Below are 26,048 nucleotides of genomic sequence, written 5' to 3'. Positions count from 1 at the left end.
CCGAATCTTCCCACAGCACATGAGTCATGCCTGTGTGGCACTGTACTAGAGCGTAGTGGGTACACTTACTGGCTATCGAGTCAGACTGCTCAGTTTGAATCCTAGCTCTGTCACTAGCTCGATAAGCTTGGAATAGTCATTTAACCCCTCTGTGCCTCACTGAGATATGACTAGTACCTTCCTAAAGCCAATTGAGATGGTGGTCACGCATTCTTTCCCTCCCTATACATAGCCTTTTGTAATATGACTTCATCATTTCCTCCATTAAGGGAGGAATATTCTTCTCTAACCCCTTGAATCTGGGCTAGCTTTGTGACTTGATATGGCCAATAGGACAGTGGCAAGTATATTCCAAGCAGAGACTTAAAAAGCGCTGTACAATGGCACCTAAGGCCAAGAACCCTGCAGTCTTTGCCAAGTGAGGACATCCAGGCCAGTGTTCTGGTTGGTGAGGCAGCCAGGGTCTAGTTATCCCCACAACTCCAACCATCTGCATGACCTGTGAGATGGGTACATCACTGCTACCCACAGAGGCATGAGAAGCCCAGCTGAGCACTACTTAAGTGGGCAGACCACAGAACTGTCAGGTAAATAAATGATTGTTATGTTAAGCCACTAAATTTTAGGGAGGTTTCTTTATATGGCAAAACTAACTGAAATACACTCGTATGCAGTTGTGGGGATTAGATAAAATAACACTTGCCCGTGCACTTACCAAGCGCATTGTGGGTGCTTTTAACAGGTCTTGCTTCTCACTGCAATTTATACTTATGTATGGATCCATTCTGATATTGTCAGCTTCTCAAAGGCAAGGAACTCCACCTTTTCTACCTTTTCTTCTGTCAGATCCTGCCTATGTAACACAGTTCCTGGCTTGATACTTGTTGAATGAATAAACATTTTTGAGATTTGGTTGACAAGCTGAGCACCTGCTTTAGAAAAAGAAATCATGAGAGATGATAAAATATGGCTAGTCACTTATGCATTCTCAGTCTGACCCCTGTATACTATTTTATTGTACCAAACTTTGATTTACTAAAACTGTTGGAGTTGATCATATTAAATTTAATCTACCGCCAACATTTCCCCAGTATAATCTTTTGCTGCTTATGCAGTTATGCTAATTTGCCAATTCAAGTATTCTTTTTCCTAGAAGGGGAAAAGATTGCTCCAATAATTTATGAATTTTGTTTTATTAAACTTTCATAATATGAGAATGAATGGGAGAGAATATTTTGATAGCTATTCACATCACTGTGAATAAAATTTAGGCACTTGCCAAAAATCAGTAAAGGAAACAATGCATAAATTACTTGTCATGTCCTATAACCTTGTTCCGCTGTAGTCCAGTCACAGTACCATCTTATCTCTTTATCTCCCACCCTCCATTCTTGCTGTGCCTGAAATCCTCACTTATACTTTAGTCTGCCTCCATTATTAGAAACGTATCTTTCATTGCATTTCCACAAACACCCCAAATCTGGGAGTATTTGTTTTATCAGCATTCACCATCATAGCATAGCTAGATTTTCATTCTTTGGTACCATTCATCAATATCACCCATCTAAAAATTTCTGGTCTTCTGAAAACCTAATGGCATCAAGACTTTGAAGGTCCAAGTCTTCCTTGACTTTTCCTTTGTCCATTTGTTGACAGGTTGTTAACGAACACCTGAGCTGGAGCATCAACTACGTCATCTATTTTGACAAGCATTACACAGCTCTTTCACTGTTCAATTCTGACAGCTTGTCAAACCTAGTTTTGAGTTATCCACACTCAGAACTGCCATTTTTTTTAAACTTTAATCTGAATAACACAGATTCCTGTTCTCCTCAAAACATTTCTGATTTAAGAAAGAATTTTAATTTTACTAATATATATATATTTTTAATTTTACTAATATATTTTAAAACAAAAAGATTGAGTGTATTTCCCCAAAGTGTTAATCTATTGAAAAATCTTCAACATATCAAGTTAAATTTCTTATCAGCAATATAATATAGTACTTTGAACCACATACACATATAAAGAAATGCGTTTTTCTTCTTTTTAAGGACTTAATCTGATTCAGATATTTGAAGAAAATGATTGATTTGGAATGAAATTCAGTTTTAAGCTAATTCCAACTTTTGATTATGATGACTGCTCTAGAAACAGGTTCATTTAGTTACAGTGAAACCATTTTTGGACAGTTTCATTCAAACTGCTAATAAATAAACTAGCAGATACTCCCACAAGAGCCTGTTTTTAGTCTAAAGGCAGTACAATGAGCAATTAAAGAAAATATAAGGATAAAAGGTATAAAGTGGTTTGAAATTTATTGAATATGTCCCCCAGTTAGAACATTCAATTCAAATCTAGAACTTAGAGAGATGGAATTTAGGTAAAATCTTTTCAGCATTAACCTCATTAAAGATATAAGTTGTTGCAGGGCTTCCAGGTTCAACTAAATTTCTATTCCAAAGCAAATCCTCTAATCACCTTTCCTGCCACATAGAGAATGTCATCAGTCAGTGAATTTCCTGAAGTTCACAAGTCAGGAGAAATGCAGCTAAGCAATATAATAACTTTACATTTATAATATGGATTTATCCTGAAGACAGAGTTGCAAAGCAAATCTGAATTGTGCTGCTTAGAGAACTGCAGTTCATTTGGCAGTGCTCCAGCTTATATAAACTTGGCAAGGCTTATAGCACCAAGTGTTGAAAGATGTCAGATGATGAGGTTTGTGTCCTGGCTGTACCTTGAGCTCCTTGTGAAAATTCAAGTAAGTCACTTTCCATGGGCTCTCGTTTCTTCATCTGCAAAATGGGAATAACAGAATCTGACCTACCTTCAGAGTTATAAAGACTACATCATCTACTGAATATAGAAATCTTACAGGAATGTCAGAATTCAGCCTGCCGCCCTAAAATGTTTACCTCATTTTTGTCTCATTTTGGCATATTCATATTCCCTTTAATGTGAAGATCTCAAAGTAGGTTATTTTCACCAATTATTATCATCATGAGAGAGATCAAGAAGCACAAAGCAATTTGCAGGTGTAGTCAGATGATCAAGGTTGTAGGTATTTGCTGCTTGAAACCTAATGAGGCAATAAACAATTATATCCATCTGAGGAGGGACTGCCGCAAAAATTAAACAGGGTCATCTCACTTGGGGAGAGATGCGGTGAATTGGTTACGATCATAGCACCAGCCGCCTCTCATGCCCAGTGAGCTCTGGGTGCCTCCAAGGAGGCAGTAAACATAATGTTTTGATGAGCCGTGCCTCGTTTTCATCAGCATTCCTGGAACCACTTGATGATGATGTTAAAATGAGGATACTGACTCAGTAGGTCTGGGATGGGGCTCCAGTTTCGGATTACTGATAAGTTCCCAGATGCTGCAAGTGCCTTGGTTACTGCTACTGTTGAGTAGTCATTTCTCAAAGCATGGTCTTGGGGTGTGTATTAGTCTGCTCAGGCTGCCGTAACAAAATTCCATAGACTTGTGCGGCTTGAGCAAAAGGAATTTATTTTCTTGTAGCTCTAGAGACTGGAGGTCCGAGCTCAAGCTTGGAGGAGGTTTTGTTTCTGGGGGAGGCACTCTTCCTGGCTTGCAGACAGTTGCTTTGTCCTCACATGGCCTCTCCTCTGAGCTGTCTCTCTTTCTCCTTCTCTTCGCAAGGCCATCAGTTCTATCTTAAACTGTGGACTTCAGTTAATAATGATGTATCTGTATTATTGGTTCATTTGTAATAAATGTGCTACACTAAAGCAAGATGTTAATAACAGGGAGAACTGGGCGGGAGGAGAGGAGGTGTATGGAAACTGTACTTTTTGCCCAACTTTTCTGTAAACCGAAAGCTGCTTTGAAGAAATAAAATTTAATTAAAAACTATTAAATTCCAAGACCTTTATCCCAGACTCAGTGAATCCATCGTGGGGGCTGGAGCAACAGGTGTTTTCAAACTAACCCTGCGGGTGATTCTCATGTATGCCACAGTTCTAGAACCATCAGCAGAAACTGAAAGTGCTAGTTTTGCAAGAGATAAATGTGGGTTTAAACTCAGCTGTACCTCTTCACAGCTGACTGCTCTAGGGCTATTTACCCTCTCTGAATCTGTCTCATTTTAAAACCAGGGTAAAAACAACTCTATAAAGTGCTTTTTTTGAGTATTAAGTGATATGCTGATGTAAAAGTTTTAACCCAGAGCATGTATAATGAGTGCTTACGCTCAGTTACAGTCATGTTGGACTCTTTGCAAACCCCATCAACTGTAGCCCACCAGGCTCCTCTGTCTATGGAATTTCCCAGGTAAGAATAGTGTAGTGGGTTGTCATTTCCTTCTTTAGGGGATCTTCCCAACCCAGGGATTGAACCTGTGTCTTTTACATTAGCAGGAAGTCTTTACCACTGTGCTACCTGGGAAGCCCATACAATAAGCACTCAATAAATATTAAATATGAAGTTTTTCTATTATTGTTTACATCCTGGTAAGCAAGAGAGAATTGTGCTGAAACATGAGGGGCTTTCAGAAAAGACTGGACAACAAAAATAATAGGCAATGAAAGGACAGGACAATAATAAATGTAATCCTGGATGCTTCTACAACACTCCAAGGTTTATATATAGCTTTCACTTTCATTATCTTACTTGATCCTGACAATGACCTTGCAAAGCAGAAACTCCTCTTTTAACAGATGATGAGCAGAAGCTTAGAAACAACCAGTGGCTTTCTGAAGGACACAGAGCTCGGAAATGTCAGAGCTCAGAGTTTCTAAATCCTAGTCCAGGGTGGTGATTAAGCTTGAGTCAGACTGGTGGGTTCAAACCCCCAAAATTAATATTTGTGAACAACTGGCAAACCAGTTCACCTGAGTTGTAATGTCTTCACTAGTTATATAGGGATGACAAAAGCACTTACCTCTTAGTGTTTTATTTTTAAGGTTAAATAATGACATTTGAGATTATAGGCTGGCACATAGTGAGTTTACTATGCCCCCATTTTACTGTCTGAACCATTAAATATGGTTCCTTGAGGGGACAATATACATCCATGTTACACAATAAGTAAGCTAGAGTTAGTCCAACAATTTGTGGGAATCTTTGTGCTTCTGTCTTGGGGGACTGCAGTGGGGAGTGGGGGCCTGGGATTGCTACAGCTTTTAAGGAGGAGCAGTGGGCTGGCACAACACATGTGGCCTCTGAAGCTCTTCTCTATAACTGTTGGGACATCTGAAGTACCATTAAGATGGAATAAACAAGGCAGACCACCCTAGCCCTTTCGTCCCAAATATCAGAAACAACAGTAGGGGTAGCACCAAAAAGATGATTTTTTGCCCCTAAGGGTCCACATAAAGAGAAAGAATTCTGCATAGAGAAGAAATTAATTCCATGGGATCCAAGATCCCAAATAAATATTTTGGAAACAATTAATTGCAGAGTTCCTCAGCACAGTGTCTTCTTTGCCTGGTTGTGTTGCCTTCTTACAGAATCTAGGGAGAAACACCTAGTAGGATCAAAATAGATACTCAGTGGGTAAAACTTGAGAAGTGGGTTGGCCCGACAAAATATCTGTGTATTTTGCAGATGAAAGAGGAGTTGTATTAATATACTACTTCCTACACTGTGAGAGAAGGTTGGGCAGATTTGTCATGGAAATGACAGTGATGCTTTTTAAAAACTTCATCATAATAAAATGATAATGATATTAGTAACTATCAGGATAGTTCTAGTAGTGAAAGTCTTACTGAATTTTTGCTCTGTGCCAGGAACCTTTCTAAACATTTCATAGATATCCCTTCACTTAATCTTTCTAACAGTTAATTGAGAGAGACAGACACCTTTATTTTCTACATTATAGAGATGAGAAAGCAAGGTTATTAGCCCTTGAATGCATACATTATAAAAAGTTGGAACTGTGATTCTGATCCAGGCTCCTAGACCAAAATCAACACAGCTGTAGAAGTTAGCTGATAGAAAAGGATGGAATTTAGAGCTGGACAGGTGTTAGTGATCATCTGTGGAGTAAAAGTTATCATAGTGGTTTCTGGAAAGAGTTGCTGCAGAATTAGAGATTCCTGTGTGCCAGGCACTGCCATAAGCCCTTTGTTACATCTAGCAACTCCTTTTAATCCTCACAACAGACCAATAAAATATCTCATTGTTACAGCTGATGTAAATAATTTGCAGCAGGTCAGGTCTCAAAGTTAGTTGTAGCCTTGAACCCAGGTAATGATGACGTCAGTATCACTCCCCTTACTCATGAACTGAAAGGAAAATCAGAGGCATCACAAGAGATCAAGTGAGTCACTTGTGGGATCAGGGTGTGAAAAATATAAAGTGTCATTTGAAACATTCTTGGAGTAAGGGGCTAGATTTCAGCTGGTGAAAGTCTCTAAGGGTGGGGTGGGGTTTACAGCACAGGAAGGGCTGGTAGTTTTGCAGAACACTAAGAAATGACTTCCACCCAAATCATAGTCCATTGAGAATGGGAAGGAATTTTATTTCGGTTAGCCCAGGGAACTGGTCAGCTTGACCTTCCTTCTCAAAAGATGCTTCATGCACTTGACTCTTGGGGACACAGAAATCAGCATTTTAATTTTGGTTTTCTCAAGTAGTAACCATGGCTACAAGTGGTTTATTGATTAGTCTTTCTCTTCCTGAACATCCCCTGCCTTGGTTTGCTTAAGAGGGCATATGACACCGGGTGATGAACGCCCACGGGGGCGCTGAGCTACTTCCCTGGAGAGCTGCCAGGGAGCCCTCAGATGAAATCTTCCCCGTGAATGCTCATCTGAAACCCCTCCCCAATCCCCTTCAATCTCTCTCTCCAAAGTGGCATTCTCATCTCGGCCTTGCCCGCCAGCGCACCTGGGCGTGAAGGGCCCGCCTTTCCCAACACCTAGCCAAGTCTCATGACTGGTTCGAACTTCAATCATGAAGTTTCCCATCTAGGAGTTCCAGGACTCTCTGGCGCTCTGCCCGGTTTTGGAGAAGGCATCTCCTTGCTCTACCCTTCTGGTGTCCTTCGAACTCAGCCTAACTTTGGGCAGCAACCTCAAGTTTAGCTTTGGAGTCTGAGCCCCTGAGGGATTCGCAGACGGTTCTGTGCGAAGGCGTGGGGGCCTGCAGCCCCTCCGCAGAGCCGGCGTTGCGCGCGTCAAGAAGGGCTCTTGGAGGCACCGGGCAACTCTCGGAATCGCCTCCGGTCTCCTTAAGGTCTGGATGCTCTGTGGTCAGAGCCCCCAGGCCAGCACCACCCCAATCCAGTGACTTGGCAGCAGGTGGCAGAGGAGGCGAAGGGAGGGGGCGCCTGGCTCTCGGGCTAGCGGTTAGTGGCTCCCGTTTCCAGCCCGTCGCCCCCAGCACCCGCGCTACCCGCGCGCCCCCGCTGCCCAGCACCGCGCCGCGCCCCCGGCGCCCCCCGCCGGCCTCCGCCCGCACCTGCATCCGCTCCGCGCGCCTTGCCCGCCGCCGCCGCCGACTCTCTCGCTCCCAGCGCGGCGGACGCCCCCGGGCTGAGCAGCGAGTGCGCTCCGGTGCCAGACCCATCGCCAGACGCCTCTGGGCCGGTTGACTCCCGTGTCCCGCTCCTGCGCCCTGCGTCCCCAAAGATGAACGTGAGGAGGGTGGAAAGCATCTCGGCTCAGCTGGAGGAGGCGAGCTCCACAGGCGGTAGGATGCAATAAGCGTTGGAGCGGGCTCCCGCTTCCACTCTGCTTCCCTCACGAGCTGAGACGGGGACCCCTTCCTGGGCTGGGGACGCTTGTTGCCTTTGCTGCATGTGAGATAGTCAGCTGGGCGGGACTGGGAAGGGGAGGTGGCAGCGGCGGGAATGGGGGTGCGGAGGAGAGGGGGTGCATGCAAGGTACAGGTCGGCAAAGAAGAGGTGTTTGAAGTGTGTGTGAAACTCGCCAGTGTCAGGGTCCCCTGCGATCCTGTGCCTACTTTTGCCTTCTCTGAAAATTTCCCATGTTGTTTATGCATTTGCCAGATGACTTCAGACCGCACACTTCCTTCTCCTAACACCTGGGGATAAATGATCTGAAATAGTATTGATCCTCTCCCTCCACGGTGCCTTTATGCTCCCAAACATTTCTTCATTAAAACTCTATTTTCGTCCCCTGGTAATACACAGGCGGAATGTTTCCCAGGTCAGATTCTTCAGCAGGACCGTATGTCTTATTTTATTGCCAGCTTCAGTTTAGTGTGTTCAAAGAAAATGGTCCTCAGCGACACTTGGAGATAATTTATACACAGTATAGCCTTGGAAAGGTACTTGGCACTCTGTGCAAGGAGCTCGGCTTTCAGAGTATCATGCATTCTGCGAAAGCAGGGTCAGGTATCCATAGCAGAATATGGGACCATAGCTCCCTTATCCCCCACTGCACCCCAATAAAGCCTCTTGGGTAGAATTGGTTTGTTTTTAGGTGGCTTTACATGTGTACAAATTTTAGAGGAGTTGTAAATCGAATGAAGGTTATTGTGGGGAACCTGAGAGTGATTGAGAGTGGACCTTTCCCAGGTTATATAAAATGAGTGGGTAATGTGGCCACAGCATGGTTTGGATTTGCAGGATGAAAAAGTTGTACTTCAGGGCTGTAAAGTTGCGAGGAAAGAGGCATATCCACATTTTAGGTGTTTATACCCAGGGAAATGGAGTCATTTCAACTAGAGTCCATTGCCCTAATTTATAGACATTGAGACAGGGATATGTTCCCTTTCTTCCTTTCCCTCCAGTAGTTCAAATTATTGTAACTGGGAGGACCCTAGTCTTTTTTGAATGTAAAGTCTTAGAGAAAATACTCTTGGTAGGCTGGAAAAAACCTGTCACCTTTAGAGACCCCAATATGACTTATAGTGAGGTATAGTTCACATTTCCCTCATGACAATAGCTGCCGCTCATTGCAAACTAAGTATATCTAGGATATATCTTAGGACCAATACTCATAATCTAGAAGAGATTGAATTTTTCAGAATGAGAGTTGTAACTGTAGAGGGCTGCATAGGTGATTTCATAGGGTCTCTGTCTTTACAGTTCCTTCGACTCAATAGGGTACGGAGCTGGCTGTTCTTTCGGCAACTTACTCACGCACCAGGCAATTGCAGGTTCTCAGAGATAGAGATGGTTGTAGGAACAGAATTCTGGGGAACTGGGTGGCTTGCATTGTTCAGCTCGTCAGCAATAGCAGCTTTTTGGCTGAGCCCAGTCTTTAATTGGCCAGATGGGGATTGAATCAGTTTGCCTCATCTATTCACAGTGCCATAGGTGGCCATAATCTCTACTTGTTGGATAAAATGAGAAAGATGAAATCACATCTGAGGAGTATGATGTATTAAAAAAGAAAAGACTTTCAGTACCATCTCTAGAATCAGCATGTGTTCATTGTTCATTTGGAGAATAGAAAGCTCCTGATCTATATCTTTCTCAGGTGAGACCAAAAAGGGAGCATTTTCTGGCTTGAATTGATCTGACATCTGTTTCTTGAATTGTATTCACATGTTTTTAGAGTTAATTGTTTAGAAGAAGAAAAACCTTTAAAGTTAATTGTTAACTTTAGAAGGAAAAAAATGTTTGAAGCACCCTTTTTTGTTGTCGTTGCTCTTAGTGTTTCAAGTTTAAATTGGAGGATAATCCCCAGATATGTAGTTGTTTCATAGGGTCTCTGTCTTTGCAGCAAAGGTCTTTGTATTTTCAGAAAAGTTAAACTTTCGTACTTTGATTTGGGCTCAAGTGTTGAGTCTTGACTAATCCTGGGACAAGAAAAGACTGTCATCTTTAAAGGTTTCCAATCTAATTTCAGTTCATTTTAATGGCTTCTTGACCAGAGACGTATTAATGTCTTTTGTTACCTGGTTATTGACTGGAGTGTTTTAGTGTTCACTTATGCAACAAATCGCCAGCCACAGGCATTAGTTTCTGTATACAAAAATCACCTGGTCAGTAATATGTTAAAACAATAGCTCCTGACCTCTTATTTCCTTTCAAATAAATGGGATATTTGCATCTTCTAACATGACCATGGTGATTTTCTTTTAAATATATATCTCTAGGATGAAGGTTTGCAAAATGATTTAATCAAGATTTAAATGAAATTTAACTGGAGGATCAGACAGAGAGAAATGGATTAGGGTTAGAGGGAAATCAGGAATTGGAGAAGCGTGTGTGTGTGTGTGTTGTGTGTCTGTATTTTATGATTGGACTCTAGAGACAGAAAAAGTTTATTGAGAAACATAGACTACATTAAAGTGAAAGTAGAGAGGGAAATGCAGGAAGGATAGAAGCAAGGTTAAGTGAATTGCTAAAACTTTATGATACAGTTACTCAACTGACTTCTTACTCCTTTTAACAAATAATGTATTTGCTATGCTAACTGATTAACACCATTTCTAAGCCATGTTAGTTGATAATACTGTGGAAAATGAGAAATGGATGCTTGTCAATGGTCACATGGACAGGTTAGGAATCATAGTGCTCACTTCTGTTCTCCCTCTCATCAGTCTCTACACTATACCAAAAGCTTGCCCAGAGCAAATTTTTCATGTCATTTGCTCCCCTGGTACAAAATCAAACATAATCCTACTACTGGTGGAGAGGCAAAGGGTGATGATTATTCAACAGTATATTTGAAAGAGAATCAGAAGTAAGGTCAGAGAAAAAAAACCCACAACATTATTCACTGGTGTCCTTAATTTGTTCCATCTAACACAGAGATGGCAACTGTTAGGAGATGTAATCTACAGCTCAACATGGGGAGGGAAATGGGTGTTTCCCTAGTTAGAGAAGGTCACGGAGAGAGTGTGGCCCAGACTAAGGCACAAACTGGGTCTGGGCAATCAGAGGCCACTCACTTGCCTTCCCTGTCCTTGGGATGTATGTTCTGCCCACTATTTGCACAGCACAAGTCATTTTCAAGGACACAGCCTTGAGAGAGTAACTTAAGGACACATGGGTGGTATTCATGACTGTGAAAGTGTTAGTCGTTCAGTCGTGTCTGACTCTTTGTGACCCCACGGACTGTAGCCTGTCCATGAAATTCTATAGTATTCATGACTAAGAAAGAAAGTGAAGTCGCTCAGTCATGTCTAACTCTTTGGGACCCCATGGACTGTATGTAGCCCACCAGGCTCCTTCGTCCATGGGATTCTCCAGGCAAGAATACTGGAGTGGGTTGCCTTTTCCTTCTCCAGGGGATCTTCCCGACTCAGGGATCAAACCCAGTTCTCCCGCATTGCAGGCAGACGATTTAACCTCTGAGCCACCAGGGAAGCCTCATGACTAAACCTCGTTAAACCCTCTATATAAACCTTTAAGAATCTGGAGGGCAGGTGTGGAGATCTACTCATCTTGCTTCACTCAAGACAAGCCTTGTTATTTCAGGTCCTTTGTTTATTAACCCCGCCACTGACCAGTCTGGAGCGGTCCTCCTCTTTCCTTGGTCTCTCCTTAGCCTCTTTGTGTGGGACTCAGTTTCACATTTCACCTGGGAAGCTCTCAAGTTTGGCAACCAACAATAGTACAATGAAAAATGCTCTTCGTTTTTGTATTGTTAGATGGATGTTACCATAGCCTCAGCTTAAGTTGGGAGTTTATTAAAGATAAACCCAAATTCCAAAAGTAATTCCACAAGGGTAGTAGTGAAAAGTCTGTTCTCAATCCAGGAAAAGCTTTTTATGGCACAAGATATTATTCTGTCTTATTGTGTTGTTGAATGTAAGAAGGTTCTAAGCAAATCACTGGTAAAGTGTTAAAATTCAAGAACCCTCTTCCGCTTGCTCCACTTTTTTTTTTTTCTTTTTTCTGGCCAATGCTTATGCAAAGTTTCATAAAATAAGGCTATAGATAGTTTGGAAATTAATGATTCATGCAGTATAAAACATGTATGCAAAATTTCCATGGAATCATAGACTGGATAGTAGTTGAATCTTTTGATATATTTCTGGGCTTGAAGTGCATGATCCTTCTTAGTCTTTTTTCATCCTTTTATTTGTTTTTCTTGTCTTCGCTGGTGTTCTAGAAGATGTGGATAATATTGCTTTTCAATATTTCATTGCAGAGTGTGCTTGCTTAATAGCCTCCTTTCTTAGGGACTTTCAAGCAGATTAAAGTGTATGTATGTGAGAGAGGTGAAGGGACAGAGGGAAACCGAGTTTTTAATTTATTCAGTGGCCTTTACTGAAACAGAGCACTCAAAGCCGATGCACTGGGACAACCCAGAGGGACGGGATGGGGAGGGGGGTGGGAAAGGATTTTGGGATGGGGGACACATGTATACCCATGACTGATTCATGTCAATGTATAGCAGAAACCACCACAATATTGTAATTAGCCTTCAATTAAAATAAATTAATTAAAAATATTTTCAAGTTATATAACTTGATCTGTCCCTATAGGTTTATTCACTATTGGGCATTAAATCACCTACTTCTTTTTCAAAACTGTTCATTTGGTTAAAGGTCCTAGTGTTCTTTTCTCCGTTCACGTTTTTCTGAACTCACTGCCACGCTTCATGCTATTTATCTACACTCCTTGGAAGACTGTGAACCCTGGGAGCAGAGCTGTTGTGTTGTGCCTACTACCTTGTCAGCAGCATCTGGCATCGAGCCTGGCATACAGTATTTGCTCAATAACATATTTATTGAATGAATGAATTCCCCTCATATTTTGTGACACTGCATTATTCTGTCTCTTCCTACTTCTCTCAGATCTCATTTTCTGATCTTTATTTCTTCCTTTGCCCATTCTGTACAACTTTGCACAGAGTTCTGCCTTCATTCTCTTATTTCTCTGTAATCAAAACCTGTGGCTTTGACGCATTTTATCTGGGTGCAGATGGCTTGTTAGTCTGTAACTCTGGCCCAATCCCTTTCCACATTACCAGCTGGACATTTGCGTGCCCTGTTAGTCAGACCCATCAACAAGTTTTACCAGCACCTTTAAATCGGTGTGTCAGAAAAGACATGTGCTTTCTTCTGAGAACCATTTATAATCCAAGCTTTCATGATGGTGACATCATTTTTTGAGACATGCAGTTAAAAAGTAAAGCAAAAGTGATTCTTTCTCTATGGTCCTCTCCACTTTATTTCCTCTCGTTCTATGTGGAATCAGTCACCAGACCTTACTGATTCTCTTCTAGCTTTTATGTCCGGCTCCTCCTCCAGCTCCCATTGCATTGCTTAAAGTTATATTCTCACTTAGCAGACCATCATGGCTGCCTTCTTTTTGTATTACGTGCTACTCCTCACACACAACCAAATACATGTATTAAAACCTGATTGGAGTCAGATCATTCTCGTGTGCAAAACCTTGCCATTACTTATAGCACTAAAAAATACCATCTTCTTAGCTTGATAGTTGAGGCTTCCACAGTGTGGTGACAGTCCTCTATCCCAACATTTCTTTCCATGACTCTTTTAAGGCTATACCTTGACCTGCTGAACTGAATTGTTCCCTAGTCCCCGCACATATCTCATATTCTACCTACTGCTTAGGATGAACTTTGTACCCCAGCATGACCCGCTTGAACAATGTTGAATGTTCAACATTGAATACATCCTCTGAGACACTCATCTTGAATGCAGTGTCTTTCTCAGTGTAGCCTTACTGATTTCCTCTGCCCCCTCCCTAAAGAATTATGCTTTAAATTTTCATCAGTCATTCTCCTTTGACTTAATCTGAATGACAAAGCAGAAGAAGCTACATACATTTCTTTGGTGTGCAGTCTTAAGTTATAACACCTTGATGCAGAGTACTGTGCGTGAATTGCTACTTTTCATACCCCTGCTAATGACTGCCACAGTGCTTCACAAAATAGTAGGTGCTTCAAACATTGTTATGGAATTTGAACCACACTGTTCAGTGGTCGACCTACCAGAGACCCAAAATTACAGTTCACGTTTGATTGCTTGTTGAGGCATCTACTGGAAGTAACACTTTTTTTTTTGCCTCTGTCTTTTCTGTTCTGTGGGCCAGGTCTATGAATAATGTGACAGCAAGACACTGCTCCTCTAAACTGGACATGTGTGTATGTTCTTGTATCTGTAATGCGTGGCTATGAGAGTTTACCTCATTTTTGGAGAAAAGCTTAATAAGTAACTAGTATTTTCTGTGTATTTAGAGCAATAGGCAATGTCACCTTTGGATACCGTCACTATGACTCTGTCATGCTTAATACCTTCCAGACCTGTCACCCCCAGGGAATTGGTGGTTCAGGGGCCCCTCAGTGAATGATGATCACCTCTCTTGGTTCCCTTTCCAGTAAAAGAGTGGAAAGATGAGGTAAGGACTCCTGAATCATGAAGTGATTATCAGTACTGGTCTGAGCTAGTGTTACAGAGAATAGCCCTCCATAACATTTCCCAACCCAGATCCTGAATGGCTACACTGACCCCTCCCCGACCCTGTCCACCATTATTATCTTCATCAGATGATAAATCCTTTTATTACATCAGTGACTGTGGAAAGGAATGGAAAAATTATAAAAAAAAAAAAAACCTGATATCTTTCAACATTTACATATCCATTTCCTTAGGTGTGTTTTCTTAATATCAGACTTTACAGAATCAGGACATGTTGAAAGGGAATTGAAAGGGCATGGAAACCATGGCAGGGCTGAGATGAGATGAAGTTCAACTCTTTAACTCTCTCCACTCGGGCTGTCTGCCTTCTCGCCTAGTTTCTTCATTATAGGTTGTTCTGTATACATACATATGTCCTTAGTATTAGAAAGCCTGAAAAAAGAAAGACTTAATGTTTAAACACGTAAGTTCTCCAATCACTCTGACACTTTAATGAATTATTTGAATATGGATCTAAATATAAAATTTGCCATATTGAGCACTTGGCCTTCATGCCAACATGTTAAAGGCTAATTTTCTTCCCAAATGAACAAAGCCTGTGTGGTCTAATGGTTCTCCTGTTCGAAATAGGTTGTCCCTGTAGATATATTATTGATGTTTTAGAAACTTATCTCTCCTACATCTTCTCCAATTATTTAAATTTAGGTAAAAATAACTATTCAGCCCATTTTACAATAATAGTGCATAACGTCTTGGTTACCTGAGATCTGGACTGACTTAGTTACGGAAGTGTCCCCCCCACATACTCAGTAGCATCTGCTCATGAATAGTGAATAAAAAGTCTTGAGGGAATTCGAACTGGCAATTTTTTTTATAGGTCTTTACTTTAAAAAGGTTTTGGAGACTTCATCTCCACATGTCAACACTTCTTAATATTTGAAGAATCTTTTGAGTGTAGCAGTTTATTTAAGAAATGACATTATCTACTCACAAATAGGAATCAAAATCAGACTTGACTGATGGAGTAAGTGCTGCAAGCTCATGACTATGCATGCTCCCCCCGCCCATGTCTTCACTCTAATAGTACCTACACACTGTTACAGATAGTAAGGTGTTCCCAATAATGTCCCCAAATGTGATTTTTTTTTTGACCAGGGAAGACATGACTTCCAAGAGTCTTTATGAGGTTCATAATAAACTTGGTTGAAAATAGCACATGTAACTATTATACTGATCTGCATTTCAGCATGGATATCCTGCCAGGGGCTTTCTTTTGGATTGTAACTTTTCATACTTCAATTTTTCATTAGAATAGCACAAGAAGCTACTTACAAAAAAATTGGTTTAGCTCTTAGCTTTTATCCATGTTCTGTATGTGGTAAGTGCTTCAGTGATGTTAAATGAATAAAAGCATCTTACGTTGTGGTTAAAGCCTAAAGGTGGAGATGCCCTCTTATACTCCAATCCATCCCATCACTGTGGAAACAGATCCTCTGGTTTTCTTGTTGTGTTTGCAAGGAGTTTGGAAAAACCCAAATAATAATATGGAAATAACCAACAGATATTTCTAAAATAACCCCATCAAATCCAGTCCCAAAAACAAGTTTAATTTAGAGAAATCTTATTTAATTCAGAGAAATGGGGACATACAAAATAGCCAGTGATTATAACGTTGCTGTTCCTTGTTCTTTACCTGTAAGATGGTGGTAATTATATTACTTGTAGGTTATAGGGATGGATTCTGTAATGAAGAAATGAGGTTAACCGGTAAAAATAAATATTTACAAAGAAACAACATAGTGCTGGCATGAATGAGAAGTGGAGTCTGCCTTTAGAAACCTTACCATTTATTTAAGAGATACTTGCTGAGTAGGGGAGAAATAAATAACTAAACGTGTGTATTTTAAAATATTTATTGTCATAATAGAGGTAAAGATGAAGTGAGATGGATTATGAAAAGCAAGATTACTTCCAGTGGATATAAGTGCCATTCCTTTCCAAGTGGATGCAGTGAAGACAGACAGTGATATTGAACTTGATCTTTCTCTCTTTGGGATCTTACAAAATAAAGCTGTCAAAGAATTGAGCTCAAAATTCTATATTTTTTTCTATTGCCTGATTTTTCCTCCTGTGTTCTGTTTTCCTGTAACATAGGTTTATGTGTCCACCAGTTAAATACATTGTGACGTTATCTAAGCTATTTTAAAGATTTTTAAAACCTATGATGCTGGGAGTCTGTTAGGAAGTGCACCTTTTTAAAATAAGGCAAACATAATTTTGAAGCCTGGAGAATACAAAATGAGTGATAACTTCTGTTTAAAGGTAGTCAGAAAGGAATTGAAAATGCCTAGCTTTCTATTTGCCAGTTTGAATAACATGCTGGTAAAGGCAGAGGCATTACAAATTAGTAAGATTTTAAAAAATTAAGTAGAATAGCATTCTAATTTTTAAATATCGCTTTATAGTGATATTTATCATTTACCACAAGGTGATATAGTGATAAATATATAATATAGCGACAAACATCATTTATCATAAGAATATTATGTGTGATTTAATATTGCAGACACTTGTGAACATCAAGTTCTACTAAGTCTTTCTTGAATCTTTTCCAAGAATTCTTTCAATACTTTTTGTATCATTTATTTCCCCCAACTCCCTTTAATTTGAGGCCTCCTACTGAGCTCCATGGTACTGCTGCAATCTGTTTCCTGTTCGCTTTCCTCCCATGGTCTGGTTTCATCATAATTTCCTGTCGAAGCTGTGATTTCTGAGAGTTGGTGCTGGCTCTGAAACACAGGTGCATTACATTAATTTGAAAGTTGTGGGGAGAGAAATCTTGGGAAACAGGAATAAAACAATATTGAAAGCTCAGAACCAGACATTGGGAAATGTGGAAAAAGGAAGGTGGAAACTGCCAAATACAGCAGTATGTAGGGATGTAGAGGGAGAGAGTTCTCCTGCCATGGATTTACAGAGTAAGCCTCACTTTCGATGGAGGTGTTGTAAGGTAGTTTTTAAAAACGCAGCACATCCTAAACCACAAATCTTAAAGGTGGTAAATGCTAACCCTTCTGACATGATTGAAGTACCAGCTTTGCAGCTAATCTATATAAACCCTTCTAGTTCAATTAAAGTTGTAGATATGGATTCAGAATGAAAATTAGTGTCCACAAAACCTAAGACTTTAAGGTTGTTGTTTACCTCTCAGGATAAATACAATGTCGAATCTACAAACACTACACTAGGAAGATTGAACTGTAGAAATAATTTGTTAGGAACATTGCAATTTAAAGCACAGTTACATTTATCTCAGACCCTTGGTTGTGAGACTGTGGCTTTTCATAAATATCATTAGAATCGAATTTCAGATCTCAAGCAGTGACAGTTATAACTCTTTTAAATACAATCTGTATTCTGGTTGTTTTCAAAATAGTTTTGAGTATGTTATTCAACAGTCATGCATTTGAAACATAATGATCAATTACCTATTATAGGAGAGACACTGCAAGTCAATATTTCAGAAAATAAAAAGGCAGGCTAGTTGTTTAGGAATTAAGCTTTTAAATCATATCTTCCTTCTCTACCCTAGAATTCTACTTGATCTCAATTGTGTATGGATTAGGTAGAATATGTTGGCTTATCTCAGTTTCAAAGACACATGCTAAATGCTTTTCTAGGACCCTGGGGGTATGTCCTTGATGGAGGATATCAGAAGCTGCAGTCCTTGTCTTCTATGAAATAATAAGCTGAAGGAGCATGGGGTAGACCATCCATAATCACACAGTTTGTTCCTAAGTGATATTGGTTTCACAGAGTCACTTAAAATATAAAACAAGTCGTATGTGGAAAAAGACAGCATTAAACTGCAGACTAGATAATATTGATACTCCACATATCAATGAGGGATTCTGCAAATGTGAGCCAATTAATTCTTTTGTAAAACATATTAAGCATCCACTATTTCTCAAGTATTGTTCTAAGTACTAGAATACAGAGATGAAATATATCCCATGGGAGACCCTGAATCTGGTTAAAGAGATAGACATGGGACATGTGCAAAATCTTAGGATAGCACCAAGCACAGAATGCTTTGGAAAGGCATATGTAAGTTACCTCGTGCAGGCTGGATAGAATCACAGCAGGCTCCCTCAACTGGATGGGACTGGCAGATGAGAATGAGTCTTCCAGATAAATACAACAGGTGGGAAAATGTACAATTAGGCAGGGAATGTTGTGGTTCTAAGACTTAATCTGAGAGAATGTGGTGGTCTAATCAGGCGATGGTGAGAAGTCAAGAGTGCAGTGAAGGTGGGGCTAGAGGGGAGCAGGGAAACAGGGAGCTGGAGAGGTAGTCTGCTTCAGGATGTGAAGGCAGCAGGGCCCTCCTGGTCAGTTTCAGTCAAGGGCAGAACATGACCACATTTGCATAAGGGAAGAGAGCACAGTGATGAGGCAAATGGACAGAAAGGGAATGAAACAGTAGTGGAGTAGACCTGCAGAGGCACAAGTGCAGTAAGACACACTGGGAGCATAGAAGAGCATCGGTGATGCGGTGGAAGGTAGCGGGTACACATGAAGCAGCGGGTGAGGCCAACAAGATTTGGTGATGGGTTGTGCTTTGGCCACCTCATGCGTAGAGTTGACTCATTGGAAAAGACTCTGATGCTGGGAGGGATTGGGGGCAGGAGGAGAAGGGGACGACAGAGGATGAGATGGCTGGATGGCATCACTGACTTGCTGGATGTGAGTCTGAGTGAACTCCGGGAGTTGGTGATGGACAGGGAGGCCTGGCGTGCTGCGATTCATGGGGTTGCAGAGTCGGACACGACTGAGCAACTGAACTGTAATTGGTGTTGGGGGAGAAACAGAAGCCGGGCTCAACTCCTAGAGTTTTGGTTTTCGTAACTGGTGGATGGTGTATATTTACCAGGATGAAAAGTACAGAAGGAGGTTTAGTTGAAATACAATGAGATCAATTTGGGACTATAACTTTAAGGTCTTTGAGAATGTCAAAATGTAGAAGTCTAGTAGTTATTGGTACTTAAGAGTGAGATCGGATTCTCTAGACAGTGGACTGGACTGTGTTAGTCACTCAGTCATGTCCGGCTCTTTGTGACCTCACAGACTGTAGCCCACCAGGCTTCTCTGTCCATGGAATTCTCCAGGCAAGAATACTGGAGTGGATTGCCATTCCCTTCTCTAGAGGAACTTCACAACCCAGGGATCAAACTCTGGTCTCCTGCCTCGCAGGCAGATTCTTTACCTTTTGAGCTATAGGGAAGTCTCTGGACAGTGGGGTGCTAGTTAAATTTAGGAGTGACAGAATAAAGAACATTAATTTTTCATAGATGTTTAGGCTGCATTGTCGACAAGGATGTCATTAGGAGATTGTTGCCTTAGTCTAAGCCAGAGAAAACAAATATTTGTACCGTGGTAAAGGCAGTGGGGATGAGAGGGTGGGATGATTGGGAAAGAGAGAGATGGGGAGATGGGTGATGGGTGCCTCTTCGTGCCATGATGGAGAAACAGGGAACACAGGAAGACAACAGGTTTTGGAGGATGATAACACAGAGGGAAGAAAACGTGCTCACTTTTAGGAATACTGATTTTGATGTGCTAGGAAAACATCTGGGTCAAACTGTCCCAAAGGCAGTTGGAGATGTGGAGTTCAAGTTTAACTGATTTCAGAGACGCACACATTGATTAAGCATTGTGATGGGTATTGAGAATAGAGTGTAGAGTAATGGCCTTACTCCCAAGAAACTGGCCATCAGATTAAGCTGGAGAGTCAAACTTGGGAATCAGTTGCAAAGAGATAAAGATAACTGAAGACATGGGATTGAGTAGGGGACAGAGTTTAGGATTAGATCTATGAAGAATAAGAGTGGGAGGTGGATGTAAAACTGGGGAACCATGTTATAGTCAATAAAAAGTTGTAGAGGAGAAAGTTATGGAGGTCAGTGTCCTGCATATAGATGACCCATTGCTGCCAACTAATGGGAGTGGAAGAATTTCAAAAAGCCAAAGCCAGTTAAGAGTGAATTGCTACAGAACATTCATGGGGGATGAAGAAGAGTGTATAAGGATAAGACTTGGGGTCAGGCCTAGGTTTCAAATACTGTGCCTGCTACCTTAGGAAGTCATGTGGCCACTCTGTAGCTTAGCTTCTTTGTCTGTGCCTAGAACATTCTTGCCCCACCTACTCCACTGTTTTGCTTCCTCCCCTTTTCATGTTCCCATTTAAATATTACTTCTCTGATGACATCATCTAACATAACAATTCACCTGTGTCTCCCTATTCCCCGATCCTACTTTACTTTCTGTCATAGCTTTTATCCTATATTCTTTCAAAGATAAAACTGTATATACTATACTACTGTAATGTTAGTTGTGTATACTATAATAATACTTATATATACTATATTTTTGTGTATATTTGTTTTTACTATTTTCCTTATTAATAAGCACTCAAATGTACGTGGAATGGCAAATCAATAAAGAGAACTCATTTTGACAGGTTGTATGGAGGATGAACTGAACCAATGTATATAGCAGATGCTCAGCACAGTGCCTGACAGATACTTAGGATCTGATAAATATGATTCATCATATCATTCTATGATATTTTGGCCTGATAAAAAGTCCTTTGATCTTGAGGATAGGTGGTCTGGAGAGTGGTAAGATTGGGATCTGGGAGACGGGGGCAGTTATGGAAGAAGGAGATTCTGAGGAAGGGGCACTTAGTCCCTGCAAGGGGTCAGTCTTGACCTCTAAGGCCGAAGGGACGAGGAGGCCATCCTGGGGGATCTTCTAGGTAGGACCCAGTGGAGAAGTTGGGCTTTGAAAGACCAGGGAGGTTTAAAGAGGTTTCAAGGAAGCATTTTGTGGGTTGCATGGTGGACTTCGTGGGGTTTGAACTCCAGCAATTTGGCTGGAATAGATCATGGTCTGAGAAGTGCTGAGGCTGAGACATGAGATTGAGGAAAATCTCATGGGGTGGATTTTATCCACTGGGCAAGGAGTCAAGATTTCTGAGAAAGGCATACTAAAAGCAAGACCTTAGAAGACTTGTCTTGTCCTACTTTAAAGGAAGCCAGAAGGATGGAAGGGTTCAGGTGGAAAGGACGGCTGGAGGACCTTGCTGTTGTCCAGGCTTCTGGAAGGACTGCTGAGTTGTGGGGGATGTCGGAGGGGAAGAAAAGGAATTGGCAGATTTGGGGGACTTAATGGGTGGTTTGTGATGGACTGAATGTGGGCCTTGGGTGATCAGGAGCAGCAGGGTCAAGGACATGTGTGCACATGAGCAGCTCCATACTCAGCTTAGGGGTCTGAGTGAAGACCTTTGCTTGCGGTGATGTGAAGCTGTTATCTAGAAGAGAGAGGAAGGAAGTTGTGTGTGTATATATGTGTGTGTGTGTGGCCAAAGGCACTAAGTCCAACATACTGGAGGTGCTGGAGGTATACTTTGCTAAGGGGAACACTTGGGAGTGTGGAATATCCTTTTTGTTGATAAATGAATTGAGGCTCAAAAGGGTTAAGTAGTTCACCCATAGTCACATGGCTAGTGATGGGGAAGAACAGGGCTGTTGACCAAGGCAGTCTTAATCGAGGCATTCTGGCTACATGGGAAAGGCAAGGCCAGGGACAGATGAGGAGTGGCACTCTGGGCTGACCTGACATTGTTCTGGGAGGGTGGCCTCAGCTCAGCAGATGCAGTGCTTACTGTCCAGGTTGGTGGTACTTGGAGATAAAGGACAAGCGACGTGACAGAGTTCCCTGTGGATTTCTAGATCACACCCAAGGTAAAGATCCAAAGCCAGTGCCCAATTCAGATGATGCTACATGGGAAGAGCCTAGATACCCAGTCTTGTGGGTTGGGCAAAGAACCATTCATGCCAAAGAATGAATGAAAATAGCTGGCAGGTTTGGTTTCTCCCTGAGCCTGAGCTGAAGGACTGATAGAAGTGACTGATGTGGGGGAGCTAGTGTCAGTGAAGGGTCTGGGGGCAGACTGGGCATCAGAAGTTAACACAGGCAAACTTTGGAAGGATGTTAGAATCCCATGCAAAGGTATGATTTTGATTGAGAGAGCATTCTGCTTGCATATCTGCCCTCGCTCTACTCCCTTCTGTCCCTGGACTGCTAGATCCTGCAGCCACATCTCCCACCCACCCTTATGGACACTGGACATAGGCAGTCTTGCTGAAACTAACCATTGAGAATATATATCATTACTGCAAGCTATGAACTTCAGCCATCCTCCATCCTGTCAGAAGGTCATGAATCCCTTTAATACTGTTCCTTAAGGAATACAGTTTTAATTAAGTGTTTCTTATCTACCAAGCCAGAGTAAAGAAACTGTGCACACTCCAAGGACACGGCAGCCCACTAAGCTCCTCCGTCCATGGGATTTGCCAGGCAAGAGTACTGGAGTGGGGCACCATTGCCTTCTCTGCCAAGGACCCACAGAGGCATTCAAATATGTGTTGACCAGTGGATAATGGAGTATATTTAAATGTACTGACAAATAAGCAGTCAGATATTGTTTTAACTATTAGGTGAGCCTCAGAGTTCTGCCACCATGAAATGCAATAAGCAAGTTCTTAAGGAGTTCAAAGAAATTTTTTCCCTCCCTCTCTCCCTGAGTCTCAGAACACATAACACTCAATTTCACTCCATTCAACACATTTATTTAGTGTGTGTTATAAATCAAACATTGTGCTGGGTGCTTGGGAGATGCAGATACCTTCTCTGGCTTCACAGATGGCCAGCATTGGAAGATAAACTTTCAGCAATGCATTAGCAGCCTGCTGAGAGTTTCAGAACAATGAGCAAAGGATGCTATAGGAACATACAGGGAAAAACTGAATATGTTTTAGGGCTCAGAAAATAACTCCTAAAGAAAGTGTAAATTAAGTTGACACCTGAGTGATACTTAGAGACAAGTATGGAGAACATACTTAAAGAACTAAAAACGTCCAAAAGAGAGAGAGAGAGACTAATGATAAATGCTGAAGAGGCAGATAGGCCTGGGTGGTTGAGTTTTATTAAGGATTTGAACTTTATCTTAAGAGGAATGAGAAATGATCAGAGGTTTTAAGCAGGGAACAAAATTACCATATCACATCTTTTGACCTTGGTCCCTACGTTCAGCAAAAGGTGTAAGGCAGTTATCCCAATGACCGGCAGACTGTTGATTATGCCTTTCCGGGATCTGAAATTACTTTCTGTCTTGTTTTTATTTGTTTTACTTTTTACCTTTTCCCTTCTGCCTTGCTTACCCTCTGAAATCCAATTTTGGTCTGTGATTTAGAACTCTTTGCTAGCCATTTAGTGTCTAGGTCAGCAGTCTCCAAAGTGTTTTGATCTTATACCCCTATCTGTGAAAAAATTTTGAGGATACACTTTCATTTTTATAGATTTCCTTATATATTATACACATATACTTCAAGAAACATGCATACTAATTATTAGTAAAGCTGAACTTCTTTCTTTTCTTGGATAATAATAAACATGCTGGGAAGAGTAATGTCATATCTAAAAGGTTTTGATCCTAGTAGCCTCTTGTGAAGGCATTTCTATTTGTTCTTGACTAGTATAAAGAAAAAAGTCGAATATACTTGACTTTATAGCCTTGGACAAAACAGTGAGTGGCAAAAAAAAAAAAGTGTGCCGTTTTATAAGTAGTTAACTTCCTCATATAGTTATGTGTTCACTTTTACAGATATCAAGTGTCACAGAGGTGGCTCTACCTTGCATCGCTGTGATTAACTGTGCACCTTCCCTCTCAGTGCTTCAAGCCAGTTGCAGCCATTCTCCATCCCAGCTGAGCACTTTGCTACACTGTCGAGACTATGTTTTGTCCTCATTTGTTTCTGGCATACTCTTTCTGCATTTTTAATTCTCCACTGCTTCATGCATGATGGATGTTACAATTCTGAAGACTCAGTCTCTCTGTCTACAAATATCCAAAGATTACATGAGATACACATGTAAGAAACACATATCTAATAAAAAGTAATAAAAATACAGTATAGGTTACCAGCGCTACCATATGGGCATTTCCTGACTTAACCACCGAGAGCTCATCTGTTGTTGTTTCTCTTCCATGACCTCATGCAGTGTGGGTCTGATGCCTGCTGATTTGTGAGGAACCTGAGTCAACATGGTCTACACAACTCCACCATGTAATTGCAAACCCTCTAGAGGAAAGATTCCTGCAGGTCTTCATGGGAAGAGATAGTTTCCAGCAAGAGAAGATGGAGCCGTAAATTTTAAAGATTCTGTAGGATGGGTGCATGTGTGTACCTGCTGCTGATGGGTTTCGAGTGAAAGATGAGATTTAGTTGGAGAGGATGAGCTATGATGACATGAAAAAGCCACCACGGTCATATGTTAACACTGATTTCGTGAAAGCTTTATTAACGATTGAAACAGACATCTTCAAACCATGCCTCAGATTTATTGACTGCAATTCAGTCTTCTGAAATTTAGACCCCAAGAGTGTAGGGATGGGCTATTTTGTTCACTAGATATCCCATGAGTTTGAAAAGGGTCTGCCCATGGTAGGTTCTGAAATATTTGTTGAATAGATCAGCTGCCACGAAAACCAGTGGAAGAGAGAGAAATGGATTCCAGTGTAGATATAACAGCCTGTGCAAAGTCTCAGATTTGTACGAAAACTCAAGCCACATCTGGGGAATGGTTCGAAGGTCCAGGTGGCCTGAATACTGGCAGTATGGGAAAATGTACCCCACAGTGAAGCTGAAAGAATGGATGGTGGTGGATTGTTTCAAGCCCTTGCATTTATGCTTGCAGAGTTTAAATGAAAATCTGCAGGCAGTGGGAAGTATTGAAGAATGTTGAGCAAGGGAATGACATTTATTTGTGTTTAAAAAATGATAGCGGTAATTACATGGAATTCAAGGGAGCTGTTGGAAAAATGGGGCAGAGTGTGTGGAGTGAGAGACCTAAATTAAAGTAGCGTGACAGGCGGAGATGAGGTGGTAGGTTTAAGAGGCGTGTTGCAACTGTAACCAGTGTGTCACTAAACATTGGAATGAGGACAAGAAAAGTAGGAGTCAAGTCCACATTCTTAGCTTTAACCTTCAGTGACAGTTCTTGAGGATGTGGTAGCTTTGAGAGTTAGGGGGAGGAGGTATAAGTGGAGAACATAGGAAAAACCCATCTGACAATTGAAGGTGTGTGTATAGGTCTCAAGGGGCTAGAAATACAGATGTAGAAGCCAGCAGATTGCAGGTAAAGTCACGAGAACAGAGGAAATCACTTAGGGAGAGAACTGAGCTCAGCTCAGCTTCCTAGGAGACAAACTAGAATTAAGTGACTGCACGGGGGAGGAGGCACCCACACTTGAGTCAGTGATGGAACATGAAGGGAGGCAGAAGCAGTGACCGCCAAGGGAAGGCAGCTTTTCCAGTTCCTGGTCAATTACTTTAAGTGCTTTGCATGGTTAAGTAAAATGAGAGCGGAAAGAATCTGGCAGTTAGGAGGTGGAAGCAATTTAAGTGGGGGAGAAGCCAGATTGCAGTGGGTTTGGGTGTGCGCGAGGAAACACAGGAAGGAGGAGTGTAGGCAACCCTTCTAAGAAGTTCAGTTGTGAAGGAAAGGGGGAAGATGGAGCAGTTGCTTGAGGGAGTAACTGCTCACAGATTCATTTGGTTAAACAGGAGAAATTCGGGCATGTGTGTAGGCATTGACCTGGCAGTGGAGAGCAGTGTCCTGAAAACACCAGAGAGACTC

General features: G+C 41.4%; 1 protein-coding gene across 1 annotated transcript in view; it reads left to right on the top strand.

Annotated features, from left to right (window-relative positions):
- The first annotated feature begins 7,530 nt into the window (after positions 1-7,530).
- KCNIP4 (potassium voltage-gated channel interacting protein 4) overlaps positions 7,531-26,048 on the top strand; it is a 1,312,996-nt gene continuing 1,294,478 nt past the window's right edge. Inside the window, exon 1 of the mRNA XM_042251851.1 lies at positions 7,531-7,661. Within this exon, the coding sequence (XP_042107785.1) occupies positions 7,601-7,661 (61 nt within the window). The 5' untranslated portion in view covers positions 7,531-7,600. The remainder of the gene's footprint in view (positions 7,662-26,048) is intronic.

Source organism: Ovis aries, chromosome 6 (assembly GCF_016772045.2).
Source record: "Ovis aries strain OAR_USU_Benz2616 breed Rambouillet chromosome 6, ARS-UI_Ramb_v3.0, whole genome shotgun sequence".
In the NCBI taxonomy this organism is placed as follows: domain Eukaryota; kingdom Metazoa; phylum Chordata; class Mammalia; order Artiodactyla; family Bovidae; genus Ovis; species Ovis aries.
This window is presented reverse-complemented; position numbering and strand designations above follow the sequence as displayed.